This window comes from Artemia sp. Qi Xiang Cuo, chromosome 3, assembly GCF_049724085.1.
Source record: "Artemia sp. Qi Xiang Cuo chromosome 3, ASM4972408v1, whole genome shotgun sequence".
Taxonomy (NCBI): Eukaryota; Metazoa; Arthropoda; class Branchiopoda; order Anostraca; family Artemiidae; genus Artemia; species Artemia sp. Qi Xiang Cuo.
In genome coordinates, this window is record NC_142796.1 from 79,779,619 (window position 1) to 79,803,484 (window position 23,866).

General features: G+C 36.8%; 1 protein-coding gene across 4 annotated transcripts in view; it reads right to left on the reverse strand.

Moving 5' to 3' along the window:
• Nucleotides 1–23,866, reverse strand: part of LOC148954591 (uncharacterized) — a 64,639-nt gene that overhangs the window by 13,838 nt on the left and 26,935 nt on the right. For 2 of the 4 annotated variants that reach the window (XM_089086621.1, XM_089086622.1), the window contains exons 6-9: nt 22,631–22,768; nt 11,389–11,673; nt 8,807–8,893; nt 2,808–3,000 (exon numbers count right to left, since the gene is read on the reverse strand). In XM_089086621.1, the coding sequence (XP_088942747.1) occupies nt 2,808–3,000; nt 8,807–8,893; nt 11,389–11,673; nt 22,631–22,768 (703 nt within the window). The remainder of the gene's footprint in view (nt 1–2,807; nt 3,001–8,806; nt 8,894–11,388; nt 11,674–22,630; nt 22,769–23,866) is intronic. The other 2 variants (XM_089086623.1, XM_089086624.1) reach the window with 2 other exon arrangements.

Consider the following 23,866-nt stretch of genomic DNA (forward strand, 5'->3'; position numbering starts at 1 on the left):
TTGGCGCGAAGCAGAAGCTACTTTTGTCAATTATTTTCACAGCATCACCATGTCGGAAAATTTGTCCCTAGTTACTGCTTTATGGATATTAGCAAAAGAACAAGAGATGTACCGGAGAATTTATCTGGAACAAGAGCAAATAAAAATCGAATCATTATTGTTCTTACACGTCCTGAAATTGGGTTCATCAAAATTGTATGCAGCGATTTGTATAAAGCAGTACTGCTTAATTAATTAGCCACCCTGCTGTGGAAGAGGTCAGTTGAACGACATGAGAGTGATCAGTAAGAGCTTTGACATTTAGCATGTAATTAACATTCAATATATTGTTAATTGGAGATCTCGGAGACATCCAGACTTGGAGATCTCGATTTTGCTGACGACATAAGCCTTCTTGAAACTTGCAAAACTGAGACTGCAGACCTTTATAAATTGTGTTAAAGATGCAGCAGAACAATTTGGACTAAAAATTAACACATATAAAACAAAAAGCATAGCTACCAGTGGATCTCCTCTTGATAATAAGTGCGGAGCTGACCGAATAGAGCAGGTGATTGATTTCAGATACCTGGGCAGTACAGTCAAAAATACTGGCTCAAACGCAAAAGAAGTTCAACTTAGGTTGGGACAAGCACACGGGGCGTTTAATCATCTCAAAAGACTTTGGAAATGTCAAAAATACTCCTTGAGGCTAAAGATACGACTGTTCCAAAGCAAAGTTTTGTCAGTACTGCTTTATGGATCTGTGAACTGACACCCCAACCAACAAAAAGAGAAAAAATATAATCCTTCGAAAACACTTGCCTCAGAAGAATCATAGATGTAAACTGGATCCAGAGGATAAGAAATGACACCATCATGAAACAGGTCCAGCTACCTTTAATAACAAACATTTTCCGTCAACGTAGAAGGTGTTATCTTGGGCATGTCATTAGGATGAGAAGAAATCGCTTACCAAACTTCATCCTCTTCTTGTAACCAGAAGGATCAAGAAGACAAGGCCGTCCTGGAAACACCCAGAGACGTTCACACAGAATAGACTTGCCAAATGTACATGCGTCCCAACAGCCCGAATGAGAAGACGTACTAGCTGCAGCACACCTCCGAGATGACTGGAGACTTTTCGTGGATGCCCTAGGTGCCTCTGGAGGCACAGGAGGAACTAAGGTCTAAGGTAATATTGTTAATTCAAACTTCACTTTTGTGAAGCCAGTTTGTTTTTTGTTTATGTATAGATTAGGGGCTAATTCACAAAAATATATGAGGCAGGAACAAGGATTCTTCAACATTCTTTTCATAAAGTAATGTGGTATTTCTCTACCTGAGGAGGGGGGGGGGGGAATTATTTTACTTCATAATGAAAATATCAACGAAGGTTTTTTTAAACCAAAACATATGTTTTCACATTTTAGGCGGAAGTTACCTCCCCCTCCTCTGTCGGCAATACTGGTTTATTGAATTGAACTGATTTCAGTCAATTATTGAATTGATTTGTTTTGATGTATCTTAATCAAGCTTTGAACTTGTTTTGATACAACTAAAATTTCCAAAATCACCACAAGGCACGTACGGCATGCAAGAGTTAAGGCATAGGCATTTAGCCTATTTTCGATGACAAGTCTGCCAAAAGAACAGAGTAAGCAATTATTACCGAATTTTGATCATATATAAAAAAAGCTATTCTATGATATATCTTGAAGTCACTACTGTCTTGGGTTTATTTTTCCTGCTCTTGCTGTAGAACTCTTTCTCAATTCTCAGCAAAACCAATAGAACATAAGTGCCAGCAAGCGTTGCAAAGCGACACGAGTCGCAAATTTTTAACATGTTCCAGATGATGCAAATTAATTTCCTGTGGTACAATTTTACTCAGAAAACTGGTACAGTTTATCTCAAAACGTTGGCAATCTCATCCTAAAAGCATCTACTAGTTTAGATAGTTATTGCAAATTATCACAATGGATAATTTGCAGACTTGAACATAGATGAATTCAAGTCCGAATCCTTAGAGAGAGGAATCAATCTTGGGAAGAGTAGAGCCCAGTGATATATGAAAATTTTTGAAAAATACATTTTCATTGCATCAAGCAAATATGCACGGTGCAGGTCCTCAGATCAACCCAATGGAGTTTATTGCAATCAAATGCAGTAACTTACTGAATAAGCGTAATTGTTATACTCTACTGAACGCTATTTGAACATTATGATGAATTTCTTGAAACTAAACACAAGCGCTGTTAGCTTATTCTGATAGATAAATACTCCGAGAATTTCCAATCTGTGAAGACGAGTTGTAGCTTATAAGAACAATAAGCAAATAATTAAGTGCAATAGACTTCTCAACACCACAAATTACAAAAATCAACTGCGATAATGAAGCGCAAGACGAATTTATACCAATGGGCAACATATCTTGGATTCATCCATATACTAACGCTTTTCATATACAAAACAATGGAAGACGGTCCTTTGCACAACCTTTAAGGAACAAACATTTTTAGGAAGGTAAGGGGGAGGGGCTTAAAAAGCGAGTTTTTATGTGAGCATAGGGGGAAGGGCACACCCCTCCCCTCCTTCAAGAGTTTAAAGAATACTATTTTGGCATTTTCATTCAAATATGTTTTTTTTTGTTCATTGAAAAAAATATCATGAAAAAAGAAAATTGTCCCCTCCCTAGATTTTGGAAAATACATTTTTGACCAAACTCAACCCCCCCCCCCCCACACACACACAACATATTTTAATTCAATTAAATAGCCAACATTTGTAACAGCCTTTTGTAGAAAAGACAACAACAAAAAACTCACAGTTGTAAGCCTAAAAAAAGGTTTTTCTATATCAGTTGATGTTCCAACAATGTGCAGCGAGTTGAGATCAAGTACTTTAGGCTCCAAATCCAAGTCGATTTTCATGCGTTTTGCCACAGGAGGGCTGTTTACTGATCCATACTTTTTAGCTCGCATTGCTAGTAGAGATCTTGCATCAGTATTGTCTTCAATTCTAAAGAGGAAATAACTAGTTATTTAAAGAAATATACAATAATCGAATTAAATAAGGAAGAATACAACTTGGAATATTAATCACTGGTGTTCCAACAACTAGTTTAAGAACTACTTTTTGTTCTTATTTTTGAAGCTCCCTTTAGCTCGAACTATCTTGAATGCTCCGTGTCCCACCAAAGATCAGATAACAAATTGGTTACATTCAAACAGGACTGTGAATATTATCCGTGGCTTTTCCTGTACTTTTTACAAAGATGAATCTTTACTTCAAGAGAATGTAACTTGGCAATATAAAACATACCCTACTTGTTTTGTAAAGGCATTTATTCCTCATTTTACACATCTGATTTTATTTCTTGGCGTTTTTTATTAAGTTTATGGTATTGAAAATGATGTAGCACTTGCTATTTTATACTTTTATTGTTACTTGCCTTATTAATTAATTCCTCACATTATTCATTTTTTTTTAAAAGATGTGCTCGCTAAAAACTGTTGCACCGAATAAACATACTCTGTTCTATCCGAGCCTAAAATAAGCAGATATACCACTTGGTCTATTGCCTTTTCTTGTTTAATACTTTCTCAGTCACGTTTAACTTATTGCCATGTTTCTTTCTATTTCCTGCGATCACCCAAAATCTCACGATTTATCTGGTTTTTTTTTCCTATTATATGTTCATATAATTCGTTCATATCGGCTTATTTAAATAGCTATCGTAGCTCTAAAAATTAACTCTAAATTACCCTACTTCTACAATCACAAAATAAATAGCAACTAAGAAAAAAATGACTTGTTAAATGCACTTACAAAATATGGCACGAAGGAGTTACGGCACTTAAGAGGTCGTAGTAATTCTGCTGATCTTTGCAGATGGTGGAAAAATATATTGGTGTTTCTCGTTTGCTAATAGCGTTTTCCCAGATCATAGGCAGCGCAATAGTGCTACCTAAGTAAAGAGCGATGTGGGCAAATGTTTTTTTTTGTGTTTTAGATCAGGGCACTTCGAGTTGAAAGAGTTGTCGTAGAAACTTCGAAAAGGGGTCATTCGATTGGAAACTGAAAGGGCTAGTGTCCTTTTTAATAGACGAAAGTGATTGGAGAGCAACTAACCCCCCTCCCACGGCTACAATTTCCCCAACACATCCAATAAAAGTTTTGAGATGTTCAACGCAGTTGAGAGATCCGGAAATGATGTCTTTGAGGATGACAACCTCCCCCCTCCCCCACAGCCCTCAGGGCAAGGGTTTTAAGTCATGCCCTTGGGGCATATAAGGTATATATATATATAGAAAGGGTGATTGTATAAACTTTGGAAGGGGCTCATTGGATTGGTAATCAGAAGTTCTAGTGCCCCTTTTAAGATTCAGAGTGATCGGAAGGTGGACACCTCCTTCCCCAGACCTCGTATTTTTCCGAAATGTATCTGATAGTAAAATTTGAGATGGCCATTTTTTGTTGTAAAAACTTCGAAAAAAGCTCAGTCGATTGGAAATTGAAGGGCCTAGTGCTATTTTTAATAGTGAAAAGTGATTGGAGGGCAACTAACCACCATCCCACGCCCACCATTTCCCCAAACACATCCAATTAAAATTTTAAAACAGCCATTTTGTTCAACGTAGCTGAAAGGTCCGGAAATTATGTCTTTGAAGATGACAACTGCCCCCCCCACAGACCTCATGGCAAGGTTGTAAATTATGCCCTGGGGGCACAAAAGGTTTATATAGAAAGGGTGATCTTATAAACTTCGGAGGGGGCTCATTGGATTGGTAATCAGAAATTCTAGTGCTCTTTTTAAGATTCGGAGTAATCGGAGGGTGGATACCCCTCCCCCCCCCCCCCCACACCTCGTATTTTCCCGAAATGCATCTGATAGAAATTTTGAGATTGTCGCTTTGTCGTAGAAAGTTGAAAAAGGACTCATTCGATTGGAAATCCAAAGGGCTACTGCACTTTTTCATAGTCGGAAGTGTTTGGAGGGCAACTAACCCCCCTCCCACGCCCACCATTTCCCCAAACACATCCAAATAAAACTTTGAGGTAACCAGTTTGTTCAGCGTAGTTGAAAGGTGAGGAAATTATGTCTTTGAGGATGTCAACCCACTCCCCATATCCCTCAGGGTAAGAGTTGTAAATCATACCCTGGGGGCATTTGAGGTTTCTAAAGAATGGGTTGTTGTATAAACTTCTGAGTGGGGCTCATTCGATTGGTAATCAGAAGTTCTAGTACCTTTTATAAGATTCAGAGTCATCGGAGGGTGGATTCCTCCCCCACCCTATACCTCCTATCTTCCCAAAATGCATCTGATAGAAATTTTAAGATGGCCATCTGTGGTCGTAGAAACTTCGAAAAAGGCTCATTCGATTGAAAATTCAAAGGCCTAGTGCCATTTTTAATAGGGAAAAGTGATAGGAGGACAACTAACCACCATCCCACGCCCACCATTTCCCCAAACACATCCAATTAAAATTTTAAAACAGCCATTTTATTCAGCGTAGTTGAAAGGTCCGGAAATTATGTCTTTGAGGATGACAACTCCCCCCCCCACAGCCCTCACGGCAAGGTTGTAAGTTATGCCCAGGGGGCATACAATGTTTATATAGAAAGGGTGATCATATAAACTTCGGAGGTGGCTCATTGGATTGGTAATCAGAAATTCTAGTGGTCTTTATAAAATTCAGAGTGATCGGAGGGTGGAAACCCCCCCCCACACCTCGTCTTTTCGCGAAATGCATCTGATAGAAATTTTGAGATTGTCACTTTGTCGTAGAAAGTTGAAAAAGAACTCATTCGATTGGAAATCCAAAGGGCTAGTGCACTTTTTCATAGTCAAAAGTGATTGGAGGGCAACTAACCCCCCTCCCACGCCCACCATTTCCCCAAACACATCCAAATAAAACTTTGAGATAACCATTTTGTTCAGCGTAGTTGAAAGGTGAGGAAATTATGTCTTTGAGGATGTCAACCCGCTCCCCATAGCCCTCAGGGCCAGAGTTGTAAATTATGCCCTGGGGGCATTTGAGGTTTTTAAAGAATGGGTTGCCGTATAAACTTGTGAGGGGGGCTCATTTGATTGATAATCAAAAGTTCTAGTACCTTTTACAAGATTCAGAGTCATCCGAGGGTGGATGCCCACCCTATACCTCGTAATTTCTCGAAATGCATCTGATAGAAATTTTAAGATGGCCATCTGTTGTCGTAGAAACTTCGAAAAAGGCTCATTCGATTGGAAATTGAAGGGGCTAGTGCTCCTTTTAATTTTCAAAACTGATTAGAGGGTAACTAGCTCCCCTCCTACGCCCATCATTTCCCCAAACACATCCAATCAAAATTTTTAGACAGTAATTTTTTTCAGCGTAGTTAAGAGGTCTGGAAATTATGTCTTTGGAGGATGACCTCCCCCCACCACAGCCCTCAGAGCAAAGGTTGTAAGTTATGCCCTGGGGCATATACGGTTTTTATAGAAAGCGTGATCGTAAAAACTTTGGAATGGGCTCATTTGACTGGTAATCAGCAGTTCTGGTACCCATTTTACGATTCAAAGTACCCCCCCTCGTATTTTCCTGAAATGCATCTGATAAAGATTTTGAGATAGCCATTTGTTCTTGTAGAAACTTAAAAAAGGCTCATTCGATTGGAAATCGAAAGGGCCTTTTAATAGTCAAAAGCGATTGGAGGGTAATAAGCCCCCCCCCCCCCACCCGTAAATTCCCAAAACACATCTAATCAAAATTTTGAGATAGCCATTTTTGTTCAGTGTGGTTGAAAGGTCTGGAAATTTTGTCTTTGAGGATGACAAACCTCCTCCCTACGGCCCTCAGTCCAAGGGTTTTAAGGTATGGCCTGAGGGCATATAAGGTTTTTATAGAGAAAGGCGGTAAAAACTCCGAAAGGGGGCTCATTGGATTGGAAATCAGATGTTCTAATTACCTTTTAAGAGTAAAAGTTATCGGGGGCAGCCCCCCCCCCACGTTGTGTTTTCCACAAATGCATCCGATAAAAATTTTGAGATGGCCATTTGTTCAAAAGAATCCAAAAAAACATATAATAAGGCCTTTGGGTTGGACAGAATCCCCCGGAGTCTGGGGGTAAGAGTTGTAAGTTATGTCCTTGTAAGTTATGTCACCCCTTCCACAAAAGCCTGAAGGCTTTTGTGGAAAGGGTGGTCGTGTGAACTTTAGAAGAGGCTCATTTGATTTGAAATGTATAGTTCTAGTTCCCTTTTAAGAGTCAAACATAGTGGAGAGTAACTAGCCCTCCTCCCTCCCCGACTTCCTCTTGTTCTAAAACGCATTCAATTGACATCGTGAGATAGCCATTTTGTTACCAATAGTCAAAAAATCATGAAACAATATCTTTAGGGCGGACAAAATCCCCCCAGAGCTCTTGGGCATAGGCTGTAAGTTATACTCACGGCATATAAAGCTTTAATGGAACAGGTGGTCGCATAAACTTTGGATCGAATGGAGCTCATGTGATTGGAGTTCGGAAGTTTTAGTGCCCTTTTTAAGAGTCAAAAGTGAATAGGGCAATCAGTCCCCCCCCTCCAAGCCTACAATTCCCCAAACATATCTGATCGAAATTTCATGAGATCTATTTTGTTCAGCATTGTTGAAATGTCCAGTAATTATGTTTATGGGGATGTCAGCCTCCGCACAGTCCTCAGAACAAGGGCTGCAAGTTAGGCAATTCGTTCATCGTTTACACATACCATATGTTATTGAGAAAGGTATGCATGTTCAAACTTTACTTTCCAGAAAGAGGAAGGGCATTCAGGTGAACCTTGAAGAAAATGTTGAGGGAGTATTAAACAAAACCAAAACACGTTATGTGTATACGGATTTTCAAAAGGGTGCAACTATAATTTCAGTTCTTTTCAATGTTGTGACAAAGAGTCAAACCTTTGGCGTAAAGAGCGAAGCGTTGAGGAAGAGACAACTCCTTTCATATACGGTATAATTTCTGTTCGTTTTAAGTTTTAATGTCGCTCCTTACTTTCCGTTAAAAAAACTTGTTTTTTTTAAAATTTAATTTCTGAATGTTTTTGAATTAATGCAGGTTTTTATTCTGTCTTACCGCATGTGTATAACCAGAAAGAAATTTGCATATTAATTTTACTTTTTTGGTTAAATGGCTTTCTCGAAAGTTGTTTAATTTTATTTACGAACGTTTTTATTAGTAATAAATATACGTAACTTAAAAATTAACTTACGTAACGAACTTCAATATTCATATATTTTTAATATGTATATTAGGGGGTTCGCCCCCTAGTCAATACCCCGCTTTTTACGCTAAGGTTCGAATTTTGTTCCAATGCTTTAAAAATGACCCTTAATCACAAAGGCCGTTAATTAGAATAAATAGTTCTTATGAAAGTACTAAAAAACTTTAGCGTAAAGAGCGAGGTATTAACTAGGGGGCGAACCCAATCATATACGTAATAATTTCTGTTCGTTTTAAGTTTTGATGTTGCTCCTTACTTTCAGTTGAAAAACTTGTTTTTCAACTGAGCGCAATAATCCTCTCCATCCATACCAGAATTTTTTTTTTAGAATGCCAGTTCTCTAAAAATTATACAAGCTACGTTAATACCACGTGCAAAACAGAGAGGCACAGGCCACGTGCAGAGTTATCAGTTGTAATCCGTTTTTAAACTCTTTCTAACTTACACAGAAGCTCTCTTCAGGATCAGCTTGAAACATATCTTAAGAAAAATGAGCTTTTTCTTAGAGCTCAGACAATCAAATATTTTTTGCGAAAGTTCATAAAAGGGATTAAAAAAGAAAGAAAGAGATAAAAACATACTTTTCCAAGTCTGCGTATCCCCGCTTTTGAGCTTTCACCTTTTGTTTCGTTTGTCTTTTTTTCGATAAAGATGCTAGGCGAACAGGGCTAAAAATAGAAAGAAAAGGTTAAAAGATAATTCTAACCTTGTTATACGCAAAATATTTAAACAAAAAAAATATGAGAAACATGAATTAAAATACAGTACGTTTTTAGAAGGGTCATTTTTAGATCAATCTTCGGCTGTAGTTTAATTTTGATTTTGATATAGGCCTATTTGATTACTACATAAATCCAAGAGCCAACAAATACTTGGAGGCTAAAATGTCAAAAAATTAAAACATAGATTTCGCCCGATAGACTCTGAAAGGGTCTTAAAGGCATCCATTCAGCCAAGTCTTTAAAACTTACCCGGATCTAGTCTGCCGCATTACTTATCCAGTGATGTCTGAGCAGGGGCGGATCCAGGATTTTTTTTTTTTGGGGGGGGGGGGCAAAATAGGTTGATCCGAAACTTTTTTAGGGGGGGGGGCAAAATAGGTTGATCGGATAAACTTGCGTTAGGAGCAAGCTTATTTAACACATACTTGAGTTAATTAAGTAAATTACATTACTTCAAACTACGCTAGGGGGACCCCCACGCCCCCCTCCCTGGATCCGCCACTGTGTCTGAGTTGAAACAATTCAATTAACTAAGAATATGAAAATTCACTAGTCTAAACGATAGAGTACAACAAAAGCCTATCAAAATAAGATGACTTCAGTTCAAGGTTCAAGGTTTAATTTTAAAATATCTGTACAAAATAAACATAAATAGAGGGTAAACGCCGGAGACATAAGGTCGAATGACAAAAACCCGGTACATTAATCGGAATAAACCTGCTGGACAACAAAAAATAAATAAGTCATTTCATGGCACACCAGTAGACGGGCACCCACCACACAAACCCACCGACACCGGGCAAAGATCCACCAAAAACACACCAATAAAAAAACAACAACGGGCGAGCAAGGGTAACCGATAACCAGCAGCTCACAGGGCAAAACACCCAACAAAACAATATTATCAAATGTACCCAGTTTATTAATATATTATTAATTCTTGGATTTATTTATAAGGATAGAATGAAGTTGCTTTTTTATATTTGGAAGAGATTTGCTGCAATCAATAAATGGTAGATAAAGACACCATGAACCCGTGATTAAAAATAATGGCGAGAACCGGGATCCCTCTGTGTTTAATTTTAGGTGCAGAATGTTCCATTTATGTCGGGTTTCATAAGCATGGGCATGTTGCACAGGGAAAAAATTATTCGAACGAAAGTACGGAGGTAGTTCCGACCGGTCATATTTTACCTTAAATAAAAAGAATTAAGGGTGAATATCTGTGAAACAGGCAAAATATTAGTTAGAAGATATAGTTTCAATTTTACTCTTATTAGGATACGAAGACGGTGATGATAAATATTTCTGTAAAATTAGAAGAGATTTGTATCAGTTTCACATGACATTTGAATGTTGCCAAATATATCAGAGGACAATACGTAAGATGGGAATGAACCAACGCAAAATAAATTAAACGTAGGATTACATATGGAAAAAAAAATGCTGAAACCTTCGCATTATACCAACCCCTTGAGCAACTTTAACCCGTAATCTGTTACAATGTTCTTTATTTGACAGGTTTTCATCAATAATAATACCCAGATACCGGAGCGAAGTTACCCTTTGAATTTGAATATTTGTAGCATGATCAAATATTGTTCAAATTCCTTGTGCATTCTGCCCAATTCTACTATAAATGATAAATTTGGTTTTTTATGCATTTAATGACAAACGATTAGCTTTTAGCCATACAAGAAGTTGTGAAAACACGATTTACAACTTCTCTTTGAGATCCTCTTCCGACTGTCCAGTAAGTGATGATCCGGTATCATCAGCTAAAAGAACATTCAGACCATGGTTTTCTGTCGCTGATGGAAGGTCATTTATGCATACTATAAAAAGCAGTGGTCCCAGGATTGAACCTTGCGGGACACCATTATTTGACAACAGACATGGATCCGAAACTGTGTCGTTGATCCTAATCACTTGGGAGCGACCACTTAGGTAAGATGCGATAAAATCGTGCGCTGGTCCTCGTATCCCACCATGGTTTAATCTGTACAACAATATTTCATGGCATAACGAATCGAATGCCTTCTCAAGGTCCAAAAATATACTCTCCGGGATCCATTTTTTTCAAGATATTCGTAAATAAATTGTACCATAGTTAATGATAATCTAACTAGCTTTTTTGAAAAACTAGAAAATCAAAGAATAGTATTAAAAATAAAACATAACTTAGCAAAAACTTGAAATCCCCTCGTTTGTATTGTTATTTTACTAGCTTAAATGACAATACAAATTTAATCACAGTTGTTTGAAACGAAGATATACATAGAAGAACAAAATTCTCATAGAGGATGAAAGTTCTCACAAATATCTATATTTCTTGCCATACAAATAAGTTTTCATTCTTAGCTTATGAACAGGTAAAGGAAAAAAGAAAAACAAAATAAAGAAGAGTAAAGCGAGGTAAGCCGCCTGGTCAAAATTATTACCTTCTTGATCGGGATCTTTTACGTCTTTCTCGGGATTTTGACCTCGACCTGGATTTTGAAGAACCAGATGATCTTCTTGACCTTGCCGACAAAGACGAATCTCTGGATATCGAGCGACGAAACCGTTCTTTTTTTGAAATAGTATCTGGACTTTCTCCAAATCTTTTACTGAGAGGAGCCGAGTTTTTAGCTAACCGTTTGAATACACCTTGCTGCTTAAAAGAACCCTGTTGCTTAAAAGTCATCCTTGTTTCATGAGCCCTTTGTCCCAAATCTTGAAATAGCCTTAAAATGAGAAAAATTTGCGGATGTAAAGAGAAACATTCCTGCTTATTTTTCTAGAATTACATAATAATAAGCCGTCCCTTGAGATTAAAAATGCCTGTTTGGAAATTAACACGGGACATCAGTTGTAGCTCTTGCTCTCTCTCTGTTGTTGTTGGGTTGTACTAATCGAAGCTATAGCAGTCAAAAGGACCTTCAGATGCACCAGAATTTTCTTCACATTCATGTTTTAAATAGAAGAAAACAAAATTTCAAACTCGATCTCCACAGAGTCTCTTTTTATTATGTGGCTCGTATGCTAAAGGAACGAACGAAGTCGATTATTACCTTTTTTGACACCCGACTTATAAATATTACAGTTAACCCGCAACAAGCGGCCCGCACCAGAAATACCACGTGGTCTAAAAAGCCGGTTGAGGGGGGGGGGGGGGCCAGGATCCAGAAGAAGTGTCCATTTCTGCACGAAAATTCTACCAGTGAAGTCAAAGGCTATCCTGCCATGTCGGGATCATAACGCCCCATTGCGAAGCAACGGGTACAAATTTACTGTTAAAATGAAATTTGAGTATTGCAGCCAAATAATAGGGTTGTATCAGACATGACAGCACGGGTAGGGATCAAGAGAAACTACTTTCTTCTATTTCTAGACAATTTATTGCTCGTTTTTAGTATTATTTTGGAAGGACCTTGGACAAAACAAAGTAATTAAAACTTAGCTTTGACTAATAGAGGAGCAAGGCACCCGACAAACAGAGCTGTTACTCAAAGAAGATAATAACGTATGTTTTCCTCTGATTTCATGATTAATTAGAATACTTGAAAAATAGAGACCCAAAATTTGTCTTGGTATTTTTGGACCAGCATTTTTTATATAATAATTATTAATGGAATATTTAGGGGTACAAGACTTTTACAACTTAAAAATTTACTTTTTAACTCAAACATTATTATTATTTTAAATCAAATCTTGACATAAATGAACAATAACCAAAACAATAATCAATAATAAAAAGTAACCACATATAGTGAGATTAGATATTACTTCCAAGAAATAAAGGACTTTTTTCACAGACACAAACAACACAACAACTGACCATACTTAGTTAAAACACATCCAGGACAAGCATTTCCAACAATTGATTCTAAGAATTTTCTAGTCTAAAAACTTTCAACTTGGAAACGAACAACTGACTGTACTATCTGCATCATGTTTGCAGCAGTAGCTGAAACCTAGTAAAGAGCTAACCACACTAAGAGCACCCATAATAGCCAAAACTTAAAAACACATTTTTAAACAAAATTTCAAATGTAAATGAAAGGAATGTTAGCTACAATTAAAGGTAAACTTAACAGTAAGGAGCAGACGAAAACAAATCTATGGGTATTTCGATCTAAATGAGCATTCCAGCTCCAAAAATCACGAAAAAAGGGACACATCCAAACATAAAGTATACCAATAAAATCACGATAGCCAAAATCCCTTAACCGAAGGACTTCAGCTCTCTATATAAAAAATTGAAGAAAATCACATTTTAGCTTAGCCAGCACTTGTGTGTCAATTTTTTTTTACTCTAGCCGAAGTGGGGCACTGTGAGATTGAAGAGTTGTTTAATGGCTTCTTTGAAAGCTAATACTTACATATGTATGCTTTTTATACATTCCTTTCGCATTAAACTAAATTTCCTTTTTTTTTTATAAAAAACTGCATTTTCCCGGGTCATTTCTTATTTAACCTTAAAAATGGAGGCGGATCGAAATGAAACATGCATAGCATAGGGATAACCATGGTCGAAGACCCTTGACTGGAGAGTTTCTAACCTACCCTTTCCCTTCTCATCAGTCGAGTAAATCATACTTTAGCCTGAGTATCAACGATGTATCTGCTTTTTTCTGGTGGCCGCTAAGAAAAAGCCGAAGATTTTTTCATATATGTGATAGGATATCAATGTGGCTGCCGTAAGTTTTGTAAGATCTAAAACTAAGAAACTCTTAAATAAAATTTTAGGAAAGATTCATTTATTATCAGATACTATTACTCGGTAGTAGTTTCACCATTTTATTGAAATCCCTATGTTTCCATAAGTTACTATGATAATACGCTACTATGAGTTCCAGCCTTAAAAGGGAACTCTTCAAAGATAACTTATTAATAGTTTCTTTTGGGATCGTGGGGTTTTAGCAAACAACCAGTAAGCTGGAGGATTTAGCATAAGGCCTTGAAGTAACAAAAGTATCACTTGAAGCAAGGCTGGGACTACTGCTTTTAAGATGCCTTCCTTCCACCTAGACAAGACCTGCTTTAGTTTGATTTTTTCCTTTGTTTTTTTTTTTTGCTTACTTTGTAAGCTATATGTTATAGCTAGCTTGATTCCAAAGGTTTCAGATTTACTATGTATAATCATACTCTGATTTTGTTATTTTAAAAATGAAAGGGCGTATTTCGTATTTTATTAATTGCAGAGAAGAGCAAAAATAAGGTGCTAAAGTTGTTATTGGGAAAGAGCGAATGGTTTGCACTTGGTGGAAGTAGATAAGATTGTTCAAACTCAACCGCATGAAAAAGAACAGATAATTTTATAGATGATGAACATCATAGGCAGCGCGCTAGCGCTGCCTAAGTAAAGAACGATATGGCCACAATGGGGTTTTTTCCCTTTGACAGGCACTTCGTATCGAAGGAGTTGTCGTCATTCCCCCAAACACATCCAATCAAAATTGGAATCGAGATTGCCATTTTGTTCAGCGTAGTTGATTTCCAGATAGAAAATGTGTTTTTGAGGAGGACACTCCCCCACAACCCTGAAGGCAAGGGTTTTCAGTTATGCCCTGGGGGCATATAAGGTTTTTACAGAAGGCGTTGTCGTAAAGACTTCAAAACAGGCTCGTTCGATTGGAAATTCAAAGGGCTAGTACCCTTTTTAATAGTCGAAAGTGATTGGAGGGCAACGTGCCCCCCCACGCCCATCATTCCCCCAAACACATCCAATCAAAATTTTGAGATAGCCATTTGTTCAGCGTAGTTGATTTCCAGATAGAAAATATGTTTTTGAGAAGGATACTCCCTCACAACCCTCAGGGCAAGGGTTTTAAGTTATGCCCAGGGGGCATATAAGAACGATGTTGGCACAATGTACTATTTATTATGTTTTTTTTTCCTTTAGAGCTGGGCACTTCATATGGAAGTGGTCGTCGTAAAAACTTGAAAAGGGGCTCATTCGATTGGAAATTGAGAGTTCTACCGACCTTTTTAATAGTCGAAAGTGGTTGGAGGGCAACTAGCCCCCCCCCCTGCCCATCATCCCCTGAACACATCCAATCAAAATTTTGAGATAGCCATTTTGTTCAGCGTAGTTGATTTCCAGATAGAAAATATGTTTTTTAGGAGGAAACTCCCCCTATATATGTGCTCTTTTTAATAGTCGAAAGTGATTGAAGGGCAACTAGCCCACCCCCGCCCATCATTTCCCCAAACACATCCAATCAAAATTTTGAGATAGCCATTTTGTTCAGCCTAGTTGATTACCAGATAGAAAATATGTTTTTGAGGAGGATATTCCCCCACAGCCCTCAGGGCTAGGGTTTTAAGTTATGCCCGGGGGCATATAAGGTTTTTATAGAAGGCGTTGTCGTAGAAACTTCGAAACAGGCTCATTCGATTGGGAATTCGAAGGGCTAGTACCCTTTTTAATAGTCGAAAGTGATTGGGGGCAACAAGCCCCCCTCCCCACGCCCATAATTCCCCCAAACACATCCAATCAAATTTTTTAGATAGCCGTTTTGTTCAGCGTAGTTGATTTCCAGATAGAAAATATGTTTTGGAGGAGGACACTCCTCCACAACCCTCAGGGCCAGGCTTTTCAGTTATGCCCTGGGGGCAAATCAGATTTTGATAGAAGGCGTTGTCGTAGAAACTTCAAAAAGGGATCATTCGATATGAAATTGAAAGGGCTAGTGCCCTTTTTAATAGTCGAAAGTGATTTAAGGGCAACTAGCCCACCCCCGCCCATCATTTCTCCAAGCACATCAAATCACAGCTATGAGTTAGTTAGTTTCTTATACCTAACTAATTACCAGATAGAAAATATATTTTTGAGGAGGACATTCCCCCACAGCCCTCAAGGCTAGGGTTATGAGTTATGCCCTGGTGTCACATGATGCTTTTAAAGAAGGTGTTGCCATAGAAACTTCAAAAAAGCTCATTCGATTGGAAAATTCAAAGGACTAGTGCCCTTTTTAATAGTCGAAAGTGATTGGAGGGCAACTAGCCCACCCACGCCCATCATTCCCCCTAACACATCCAATCAAAATTCTGAGATAGCCATTTTGTTCAGTGTGGTTGATTTCCAAATAGAAAATATGATTTTGAGAAGGACACTCCCCCACAACCCTCAGGGCAAGGGTTTTAAGTTATGCCCTGGGGGCATATAAGGTTTTTTATAGAAGGTGTTGTCTTAGAAACATCAAAAAAGGCTCATTCGATTGGAAATTCAAAGGGCTAAGCCATAACCCTCGGGGCAAGGGTTTAAACATATGCCCTGAGGGAATATAAGAACGATGTTGGCACAATGTACTATTTATTATTATTTTTTTTCCTTTAGAGCAGAGCACTACATATGGAAGGGGTCGTCGTAGAAACTTCAAAAGGGGCTCATTCGATTGGAAATTGAGAGTTCTAGTGCCCTTTTTAATAGTCGAAAGTGGTTGTAGGGCAACTAGCCCCCCACACCCATCATTCCCCAGAACACATCCAATCAAAATTTTGAGATAGCCATTTTGTTCAGCGTATTTGATTTCCGGATAGAAAATATGTTTTTGAGGAGGATACTCCCCCACAGCCCTCAGGACAAGGGTTTTAGGTTATGCCCTGGGGGCATATAAGGTTTTTATAGAAGGCGTTGTCGTAGAAACTTCAAGAAAAGCTCATTCGATTGGAGATTCAAAGGGCTAGTGCCCTTTTTAATAGACAAAAGTGATTGGAGGGCAACTAGCCCCCCCATGCCCATCATTCCCCCAAACACATCCAATAAAAATTTTGAGATTACCATTTTGTTCAGCGTAGTTGATTTCCAGATATAAAATATGTTTTTGAGGAGGACACTCCCCTACAACCGTCAGAGCAACTACTATAAGTTATGCCCTGGGGGCATATAAGGTTTGTACTGAAATCATGGTAGTTAAAACTTGAAAAAGGGTTCATTCGATTTGAAATTCATATGGTTACTACCCTTTTTCATAGTCGAAATTGAATTGTGATATTTTTGTTGTTGTTTAGACCAGGGCACTTCGTATCGAAAGAGTTGTCGTGGGAACTTCGAAAGGGGCTCATTCGATTGAAAATAGAAAGGGCTGATGCCCTTTTTAATAGTCGAAAGTGATTGGAGGGCAACTAATCCCCCTTCCTCTCCCACCCTCCGATGCCTGCACTTCCATTGGCCCATTATGTTTAAAAACTAACTGTTGTCTTAAGATTAAATCAAAATGCACTGTGATATTGCTAATTCCAAAAAAGGCATCTCAGCAGTATACCAAGAACGACTGAGGGCATTATTTTCAAACTTTCGGGGCTACTTCAGCTCTTAAAATTTAACCAAATCAAAATAGCGTAAGTGTATCCATGCTATCAAAGAAAGTAAACAGATTTTTTTGCAAATGGTATCAAGTTTTCCAACTAGAGGAGGTATGAAACTAAATTAAACAGTACTATTTGTGTCCAGATTTTTAAAAGGGTGTATGTTGTTAAAAATTGCTGAAAATTTTTTTCCAGCATAAAAATAGCAGGCCAAACTATAAAGTCTTAAAAAGAAGAAAAAAATTTAACTATTATTTTCTTTTTCCCTGAAAAGACTATGTCAACATAAAACGAACAGAAATTAATTAAAAAAACTTTTTCCACAAAATAAGTTTTTCAAAGAAAAGTAAAGAACTCCATTAAACAAAAAATGTGCAAAAATAGAATCATATAATCTACCAAGCGTGAAACTACCACAAATCAGCATCGATAAATAAAAGGAACCAAAAACGAACCGAAATTACAATAATTAACTGAGTCAAACTCAAAACGAGCAGAAATGAATATAACTTGGGCGCCAAACCCCTATGCCTTCCCAATGCCAGAACAAAATTTGTACTTTACTGAAAAAATACAAGTGAATGTGCATTGTCAGTTTAATATACATATACTGATATTTAGTAATCAAAATGTTAATATTATTTGATTTATTAAATTTATAAAAGTAAAAACATTTATATTTTTTTCAGTAAAGTGCACAGAAAATACAATAAATAACCGAGTCAAACTCAAAACGAGCAGAAATTTACATAAGTTGGGCGCAAAATCCCTATGCCTTCCCAAGGCCAGAACAAAATTTGCACTTTACTGAAAAAATATAAATGTTTTTACTTTTATGTTGCTTTAATGTTTTGCTCCCAACGGCCCAATCACTTGAGGATATGAATTTTAGGTCAATCAGAAAACAATTCTTCTTCATTGTAGGAAGCCCATATACCACAACTAAAACTGTTTTGACACAACAGGGTCACTACGACACAGGGACTTGAGGTTTTAAGCTTCAAGTCATTCAGGAAAATAAGTTTTTGTCTCTTTGTTGGGCCCTATTTTTGAGAGAACCAAAATTAGTTTATTTAACACTTTCTTTCTGCATTAGAGTCCCCTTAGCCAAAGGAGTTCATGATATAAGTTTTGAGAAGATTAAAAAATAAAAGATTTTTGGCTCTTTTTTGGGGGCCTCTGAAACAAAAAAATATTTTTAATTAGGCAACCGAGCAAACACGCCAATTATTATTATTGAGACAAATATAATAATGATTAACCACATACAACTTTATTACAGATAATAATGCATAATTGAACGGGTTTAGTTTTAAATTACAACTACTCATTTTCAGAGGCAACGCTATAGCGTTGCCCATAGTAAAGGCCATACGGCTCCAACATTTTATTATTTATTATTATCTTTTCCCAGAGGCACTTCATATGGAAGGGGTCGTCATATAAACTTCATAGGGGACTCATTCGATTGGAAATCAAGAGTTCTAGTGCCCTTTTAAAGAGTCAAAAGTAATCGGAAGGCAACTAGCACCCCCCCCCACGCCTTTTTCCCCCAAATACACCCGATAAAAAAATTTTGTGGTACCCATTTTATGAACACTAGTCCAAAGATTATATAACGAAACTCTGGGGTCGACATAAGCCCCCAAGGCCCGCGGGCAGGCTCTGTAAGTTATAGCCTGGGGGCAAAAATGGTTCTTATAGAAGGGATACTCGTAAAAACTTCAGAGAGGGCTCATTTGATTGGAAATTAAAAGTTCTAATTAAATTTTTTAGAGTCAAAAGATATTGGAGGGCAACTAACCCCGATCTCACGCCCTTTTTTCCCCAATTGCAGATTCTTATGGAAGAATTCTCGTAAAAACTTCAGATAGGGCTCATTTGATTGGAAACTAAAAGTTCTAGTTCACTTTTTATAAGTCAAAAGTGATCGGAGGGCAGCTAGCCCCCCCCCTCCACCCTTTTTTCCCCAATTGCATCAGAAAAATATATTGAGATAGACATTTTGTTGAAAATAGTTCAAAGTTCAGATAACAAAAACTCCGGTGTCGATACGGCCCCCCATGGCCCGGGGGCAGGCGTTGTAAGTTATGCGATGGGGACATATATGGTTCTTATGGAAGGGATGCTCGTATAAACTTCAGAGGCTCATTTGATTGGAAATTGAAAGTTGTAGTTCACTTTTTAAGAATTAGAAATGATCGGATGGCAGCTAGCCCCCCCCCCCCCAAAAAAAAATTTAAAAATTTTGAGAGCCATTTTGTTAAAAATAGTTTAAGGGTCAGATAACAAAGTTTTCTGTGTCGAAACAAATTCCAGGGCACGGGGGCAGACGCTGTAAGTTATGCCTTGGGGGCATATATAGTTCTTATGGAAGGGATGCTCGTATAAATTTCAGAAGGGTTCATTTGATTGGAAATTGAAAGTTTTAGCTCACTTTATAAGAGTCAAAAGAGATTCAAGGGCAATTACCCCCCCCACGCCTTTTTTTGAGTTAGCTATTTTGTTCAAACCAAATGTCAAACAGATACAGTTCCAGGTTTGAATCCCCCCCCCAGCCCTGGAGGAAAGGGCTTTAAGTTATACTAGCAGCCCATCGTTAACATATAAAGCTTCTATGGAAAGCGTGGTCGTATAAACGGCGAAGGAAGTTCATTCGACCTGAAATCAAAATTTATTATGCGCCTTTTAAGAATCGAAAGTGATCAAAAAGTAGCAAGTCCCCACCCCCCTTGGGCCTTTTTCCCCAAATACATCTTGTAAAAATTTTGAAATGGCATTTTTTTCAAAATAGTCCAAAATTCAAATTACTATAACTTAGGGATTGAGAAATCGTCCTTAGCCCCGGGGCACGGATTGTAACTTATGTAAGTTCCTTTTATTAGAATATAAAGCTTTTGCGGAAGGGGTAGTCGTATTAACTACGGAGGCGGCTCATTTGATCGGAAATCGAAACTTCTAGTTCTTTTTAAGAGACAAAAGTGATCAATGAGCAACTAGCCCACGCCCCGCTTTTTCAAAGGATATCCGGTCAAAATTTTGAGATTACGATTTTGTTCAAAAAAGATCAAAGGTCAAATAACTATTCTTAAGGGGTTTAACCCCCAACCCCGGGGAAATGGCTCTGACTTACGGAGCTTGCTTATTGTTACTTTGACACTGTGTTTACTTCAATACTTGGATTTAATGATTTACGTGGCGATTTCGATTTACGGTGCAAGGGTTGTAAATTATGCAAGTTGCTTATTGTTACTTTGATACCTTGTTTACTTTGATGCTTTCTTTCCTTAGTTATTGTTTTACTTTGATACTAGTTTTGATACTTTGATGAACATTTGATGTTAAAAAAAAGTTCGAATTTGAAAAAAGGAATTTTTAAAAACTTGAAACTTTTTGGAGTCAAAAACAAACAAATATTACTTTTAAAAAAAACTTTCCAAAAAAGAAGATTTTCAAAGAAAAGTAAAGGCCATTTTAAACTTAAGATCAGCAGATACTAATACCTGTTAAAATTCAAACCCAAAACGAACAGAAATTAAATAAACAATTATAGCAAAAAAAACATACAACAAGTAATAATATAAATGAATAAATAAATCTTAAAGCGAGTAATGCTTAAATTGAATATGCAAATCAAGCTTTAAACAAAAAAAATATTTTGCTATTTAAGTATAAATAAAACGAATAGAAATAAAATAAATAATCAATGCAAACAAACATACAATAGATACTAATATAAATGAATAAAATAAGTCTTAAAACTGTTTAAACTTAAATTGAATTTGCGAATCAAGCTTGAAACGAACAAAAATCACAACAAACAAGAGTTTGGGTATCGCCTCCTTCTCTCACCGTAAAAGTCTAAAATCTACTGCGTCATTGGCGCTTTACTGAAAACGAATTATATTACAAATCTTTTCTTTTGTACTTAGAATTGAAAATAAACATTAAAATTACAGTAAAATTTTGAACTGATGAGGTTTCAGCAATTAATATCATTAAACATCAAATATTCAGTTGAATTTATTAGTTCTTAGTAAAATTGTTCAAGACAAATATAGTTTCACTACAAACAAGAGTTTGGATACTGCCCCCTTCCTTAACTGTAAAAACCTAAAGCCTACTGCGTCATTGGTGCTTCACTGAAAACGAATTATATTACAAATATTTTCTTTTCCAGTTCTTACAGCAGTTCTTCTTTCTTTCCAGTTCTTATTTTCTTTCCCAGTTCTTACAGTATTGAAAATGAAAATAAAATTACAGTGAAATAAAATCTTGAACTGATGGATCTTTCAACAATTAATATCATTACACCTCAAATTTTCAATTTGATTTTGTTTATACTTTCCAAGACTGTTCAAGACACACATAGTTTTCAGTAAAGCGCCATGACGCAGTAGGTTTTAGACTTTTACAGTGAGAGAAGGAGGCGATACCCAAACTCTTGTTTGTAGTGATTTTTGTTCGTTTGAAGCTTGATTTGCATATTCAATTTGAGTTTGAGTCGTTTTAAGATTTATTTATATTTATAAGTTCATTATAAGATTCATAGTATCTATTGTATGTTTGTTTGCATTGATTGTTTATTTAATTTCTGTTCGTTTTGAGTTTCATTTATACTTCAATAGCAAAATATTTTTTTTTGTTTTAAGCTTGATTTGCATCTTCAATTAAAGCATTACTCGCTTTAAGATTTATTTATTCATTTATATTATTACTTGTTGTGTATTACTTGTTGTGTTTTTTTTTGCTATGATTGTTTATTTAATTTCTGTTCGTTTTGGGTTTCATTTATTCTTTAATAGTAATTTCTGGTCGTTTTGAGTTTGAATTTTAACAGGTATTTGCATCTGCTGATCTTAAGTTTAACATGGCCTTTACTTTTCTTTGAAAAGCTTCTTATTCGGAAACTTTTTTTTACTTAATCCGTATAAATGGCTAATTCGGGTTCAGTGATATAAACTGTCATCTCTTTGAAGCCTGTGAGGCAAAACTTTTGCATGGGTCCCAGATAATTTGGTTCCTATTCCTCAGAATTTCTTCCTTTGATAATATCCCTCTTTGACTGTTTAGACCATAATATTGTCTTAAGATATGTACTTTTTTCTAGCAGCCAAGTCTCATATTAATACAATGGAAACCTAGCGGTTATACCAGCTCCTAGAATTCAGTAGAGAAGTAATATTGCTTTCTTTTTGACAATTTTCTGGTTCAGTTAATTATGCACAGTTGAAAAATTGAGAAAAATAGGCAAAAATATAAGGACAGTTTGATTGAAAAGAAAGTGCAAATACCAAATACCTAAAGGTTTACACAAAGAGAAGGAACAAGAGAGTGAGGTAGAGAGGAAAAGAGAGATCAAAACAGAAAGAACCACCTGGAACTTACACTGGAAGAGGCTCCTTATCCCAGTCTGCGTCTTGCAAAATACGTTTTTCTTCTGTTACTTTTCTTCTAATGAATGAATTCACTTCTTTTCTTTGGTAATCATCAGTACAGGCTGACAAACACCTATACATATAGCGCCTAAAATTTTCATCCCAGATAATAAAAATGAAATTGATAATTCAATACCGTCAACAACGACAACGTCAAGAACGGTTTATACCGTTACCAACGAGATTAATACCGTCAACAACGAGTTCAATATTTTAAGACAGACTTCTTATGCAAGTTTAAAGGTACTCCTGTCAGCGTTCCATGTCATCAGAGTTCTAGTTTTATTTCAAGGGTGACTATTATACTAACCTTCTACTGCTTTTACACATTTTAGGAAGCAAAAGACAGATCCAGTTGTGCTTAGCGTTAGTGTTGGCCTTTCTTTCGTAAGTCTTACGCTGCATTATATGCATATTGATAATAATAAACTGTATAACAAAATAATAATAAAATGCTATAACAAACGTAGCTTTGTATCACTGATTGTACCACGAAATTGACAACGCACAAGAGAGAGAAGCAGAGAGGGAGACAGAGAAACAGATAAAACATTTATTTAAAAAAAGAACGCTTATTCGAAAATTCGAATGTGGGTTAATATCCTAATTGCTTAAAGGCTAAATAGACATTCTCTTAAAGCCCTAAATCTCAAATCTATAGAAGATTTGAATAAAACTCTCCAACACAGTTAACCTTCTTTCTATTCCAAACATTACTTCAAAACTGAAAAAAGTTTGTTTAAAAACAATTTATCTGTTATTTCTAAAAGCAATTTAAGTGTTATGGACCTTCTTAATTCTCTTAAGGATAAAACACCAGTTACTCATTAAAGAGGGGTATATCAAACACCGTGCAGTTGCGCGAATTATTAACGTAGAACACATAAAAACTTTGGAGAACAGTTAAAGCCATACAAAGAAAGCCTAACAAAAGCATTAAATTCAGATAAGTTTAACATCCTTTGATTCAACATTAAACAGAACCTTCACATGTTTTTCTTAGTTTCCCCATTCTTCTTTCGAACTTCAAAGGAGAAATAAAGGGTAAAGGCAAAAAAAAATATCAGTTGGTAATAGGTCAGACAATGCTGGAAGGCTCTGGACAATAGAAGCAACGGATCTGTTAAGGTTATTGGCGGCAACTCTCGGGGGGGGGGGGGTCAGAAAGTTTGAAATTAAGTGGGTC